This window comes from Passer montanus, unplaced genomic scaffold (genome assembly GCF_014805655.1).
Source record: "Passer montanus isolate IOZ18808 unplaced genomic scaffold, ASM1480565v1 scaffold1, whole genome shotgun sequence".
NCBI lineage: Eukaryota > Metazoa > Chordata > Aves > Passeriformes > Passeridae > Passer > Passer montanus.
Window position 1 is genome coordinate 23,258,908 of NW_024356504.1, and position 4,337 is coordinate 23,263,244.

Below are 4,337 nucleotides of genomic sequence, written 5' to 3' on the forward strand. Positions count from 1 at the left end.
ATCATCCTCTTCCTTTCTTCTCCCTCCTTTTTGCCCCATCCTTTCCCTCCCTCCATCTCCTCCTGTGTTTGGCACTTAGGATATTGCACAGGCCCTGAGCAAAGGAGCTCACTTTTCATTTTCCCAAGCTTTCCACCCACTTCCCTTCTCTCCTGCCAATGCACACACATGGTGCATTCATACACATCAGTATGCTGCTGAAATCTTGGAGAGATAGATTTGAAAAAGGTAAAGAAAAACATTAAATCTTGAGATGGCTATAGAAGAGAACTTTCATCTTAATGTTTGCAGTTTGTTGTTTAAATTAGTAGCAAAAATACTGTTTATTTTAGCAAATATAATCACATTTTGCAAACAAATACAGATTTTCGTAAAGAAGCAGATTTTCCATGAAAGGGAACTTCTGTTTTGTAGAACAGAAGTGAAAATAGAAGCTAACATATGAAACTACTTTGACTTACATTATGATTAATTCATAAATAACCAAAAACTATGTTCAAATGCTTCTTTAAACTTAACCAGTAAAATCAAACAACATGATTTATTCACTTTGCTTGGTGCTGTTTTTATACAGTGATGTAGCAGGCTAAGTAAAATGATTTATACAAAGTACCATGCTTGGATTATTTTAACAATAATTTAATAGGATCTGAGACCAAATGGTGTGTATCTCACTGTTTCTGCTTTATTCATGCATCATGTAAATTGAATAGCCAAGTGTTTACAGGAAAACAAAGCTGGGATTGGCATCAGGCATGACTCTGTTCATACACACAGAACAGAATGCACTCACAAATAAGTCAAACCCCCAATATCTGCAGAACTAGAGGTGGTTTGACACCTCTGGAAAAACTCACATTATTCCAATGCCTCACCATCAAGTAAGGTACTTGCTCTCAGACACCCTCAAGATTTTGACTTGTATATTTGTGCATGCCATGAATAAAGCTGCTCCATGATTAAAAAAGTAGGACTGATAAGACACACAATCTCATACAGTAAAAAGTCGGTAAAATATTGAATGATGATGAGCTCTTTATATGTTCAATGTGAGTCCTCAATGTATCTGTGTCTCCAGAAATTAAATTCTTTTTCCCTTGATTTATAGAAAACCCATTACAGAGTAACAGCTCGATCTTGAAGGTTTTTTTTTTTTTCTTTTTCTCCTGGGGTTAGAGAAGTTTTACATTACAAATAAATTTCGGCAAAGTGAAGGATTTGTCTCCAATTTTCCTCATTTAAATACACACACTTACAAATACATAAAAGTTCCTCAGAGAAATCACGGTTATAATTGCTTTGGATAGACATTATCTGTCTATACCATAAATATTTGGGCCACAGTGGTCTGGGGTCTAATTTCTGCCACGATCAATCAGTGTTGCTGAAACTCCAGTATTATTTAGTAATTGAAACCCTGAGAAAATCTTCAAGCCAAGTTGAACTCAACAGTTTATCCTGAGTAAAGAGAGAAGAATTTAATGTTACACTGAGCCACGTTAAACAGGAGAGAAGGCCAAGTTGTTAGGGGCTGCTTCTGCTTTTGTCATTGGAAAGCATTTTGTATAAACCCTTCACAAAACTGGGGAGATAAAAGCCCTTTTAAAGGGAGAACACCAAATTCCTGTAGGATTGTAGAAATTATTCATGAGAGTTTCAAGTCATGAGATTTCCGCTCTTTGGTACAGAAGTGGACTTCACATTTTGTACTCATTTCCTTTAACAACTGAGTATAAGGATATCTCATTAAATCCACATATACTCCATTTGCCAAGAGCTACACTAAAAACTCTTAAAACTGCAATAAAATCACAGCATTTTGAAAACCTGAAATAAATAATTTTATTGTCTTTCTTACAAGTTCCAAAATTCAGAGCATACTCAATGAAAAATTTTCCTAAAACTGTTAGAAACTGAATTATGTTTTGTCATTTTAGGGTATAATATGAAATGATACAGCTAAATGAATAAATTAGTGTTAATTGTCTATAAAGAGGTCAGATACTTTGGTTTAATGGGTTCATAAGAATGTAGGGCCTAACTATAAGATCAGCTTTAATTGTAGAGTAAATAACTTTTTAAAGGACAATTTTTTTCAAGTTGATTAAAAAAGTCCAGGAAGATATGTTTGTAGAACTCTATACCCACACACAGAGGCCAACACAAGACAAAAATTAAAAAAACAAAACAAAACACTTTATGCAAAACTGTAAAGAGTTCCAGCTTCGCAAATCATTGCCAAAACAAACAAAGACCATGATCTGGCAGCAATTGAAAGTTCCTCATTAAAAAAAGATTAATGATAGAAACCTTCTAAAAGCAAAAATCTCCTCTCAATCCAGGAAAACACAGCCTGTGGCTTTTAATAACTGAAGAGACTGATGTGATGTGGAATCTCTAGGGCTTTGCTTGGTATTTTTCTTTGTTGGAATTCAAAGGAAGAGCTTATTGCATTTTTGTAGGTACAGCAGATTTTTCCTCATTGTGCTACAGAAAAAGTGGCCACTGTGTGTTGGGCAGGGGAGAAGGGAAGCTAAAAAGGTGAAGTTGTATAGGAGTCCACCATGACTTTGCTCTTGCCAAGTTCTTCATAACGTCTGCCAGGATTTGCTTTGCACTTATGTAGGGCAAGAAGAGAAAACTCTGTACAGAAAAGAAAGTGAGCAACACTGTGCTGCTTCTTCAGCCCTCACGTTTGGCCAGAGCAGCAAGGCTGGCCAGGAGCACAGATGGCATCAGGGAGGGAAAAAGGAGACAAGTTCTCCTTGCAGCACTTCTTGGAGTGGCACAGTTACCAAGCTCTCAAAGAGTACAGAGTGCCTCTCAAAGTAAAAAATTAATATTAATAAAAGCCCAATTAATTATATTATAAATAGCTATTAAAAACATTGAAAAATTAACCTCTGTGTTTCTTAGAATCCAGCATTACTGGGCTTAAAGATTTTAAATGCTGCTTCACTAATGTCCAAATCTGAAAACAGAATATGCTTATTTGCCTTTTAGAGTTACTTCTGAAAGAAAATAAATACAAGTTAGTAAACTGAGGGGAGATAAACAACCTCAGTGATGTACAGGGCACAATTATGGAACGAGCTGGGTGATGGGTAAAAGCCCTTGGGAAACCCTCCTTGCCAGACAGATTTAGGAATATCCCGTGCTATTTAAAGACTGGCAGGACTCACACTGTTAATAAGAAAAGAGCATCGCTTACACTGCACTTCTCCCCTTTCCTCTGCTGTGCTGCCCGTGTCCCGTGCCTCTGTGCCTGTGCACAGCCAACGGTGCTGCTTTCACTGGAAGTTTTCCGACTTTCTGTGAACACCTCAAAATAATCTCCCAGCATCGTTGAGACCTCTCAAGCATGTCAGCTGTCGGCATCAGCCCCTGTCCCCAAGGCCTGGCGTGCAGCTGGAGGGGTGGGCGGCAGCGCTGCGTGCAGCCCGGGCTGGGCTGGAGGCGTAGGGCACGGCGTGTTCATGACAGCTTCCCCTGACAGGGGACACTGTGTGTTTGGAAGTTCAAGTTTCATCATGCGACACAGGTTTAGGAGGCATCAGGATCAGGGCTTGGCCGCTGAGGTTTAACATTTCTCGCGCTAAAATAGCTGCAGCGCCAGGTGCAACCGTCTCAACAGAGGCAGTGAATTTAATTTGCAAAACGCCCTGAAAAAAACTCTCACAATATGAAACAAAGTGCATAACCTTAAAAAGTAACTCTTTTAGGACTGTGCTATCTAAATGTAAACATGCAGCACGAGTGAGGCGATGTTACCCAGAGCAGTGGTACAGTCAGAGCAGGAGTGGTGCGAGACCTCAGCCTGTTCAGAGTCCGGTTACGCCTGCAGCGGGTGATGGTTTCTCTCTTTCTCGATGCTGTTCAATGGATAAAAACACGGGTTAGGAGGCACCAAGGACAGCACTGAACCCTTGGCCGGGTCAATCCCAAACCTGCGGGGGATACCAATGACCTCCCCAACAGAGGCGCTCGGAAGGCGGCCCTTACCCGCTGCCGCTGGTCGCTGAGGCAGAAGGTGCAGATGGAGCGAGGCGCGGAGGCACCTGGCGGCGAGCAGGGCTGCGGGCAGGGCTGAGCGGGCTGCGGGCAGGGCTGCTCAGCGCCCACCGCCTCGTCCTGCCGGCGCTGCTGCAGCAGCAGCACGTTGGCCAGGTGCGAGATGTAGCTGGACGCCAAGCGCAGCGTCTCCACCTTGGAGAGGCGGCGGTCGGCCGGGCGGGTGGGGATGAGCCGGCGGAGGGCGCCGAAGGCCGTGTTGACGCTGTGCGTGCGGTCCCGCTCCCGCGCGTTTGCCGCCGCCCGCCGCCCGCCGCCGCCCCGCG

The 4,337-nt window shown here is 42.5% G+C and overlaps 1 protein-coding gene across 2 annotated transcripts in view; it reads right to left on the bottom strand.

Moving 5' to 3' along the window:
* Positions 1 to 291: 291 nt before the first annotated feature.
* LOC120512086 (pancreas transcription factor 1 subunit alpha-like) overlaps positions 292 to 4,337 on the bottom strand; it is a 4,925-nt gene continuing 879 nt past the window's right edge. Inside the window, exons 2-3 of one of the 2 annotated variants that reach the window (XM_039730138.1) lie at positions 4,003 to 4,334; positions 292 to 3,872 (exon numbers count right to left, since the gene is read on the bottom strand). In XM_039730138.1, coding sequence (XP_039586072.1) covers positions 3,822 to 3,872; positions 4,003 to 4,334 — 383 coding nt within the window. In that variant the 3' untranslated portion in view covers positions 292 to 3,821. Of the gene's footprint in view, positions 4,335 to 4,337 lie in introns of both variants that reach the window. The other variant, XM_039730051.1, reaches the window with a different exon arrangement.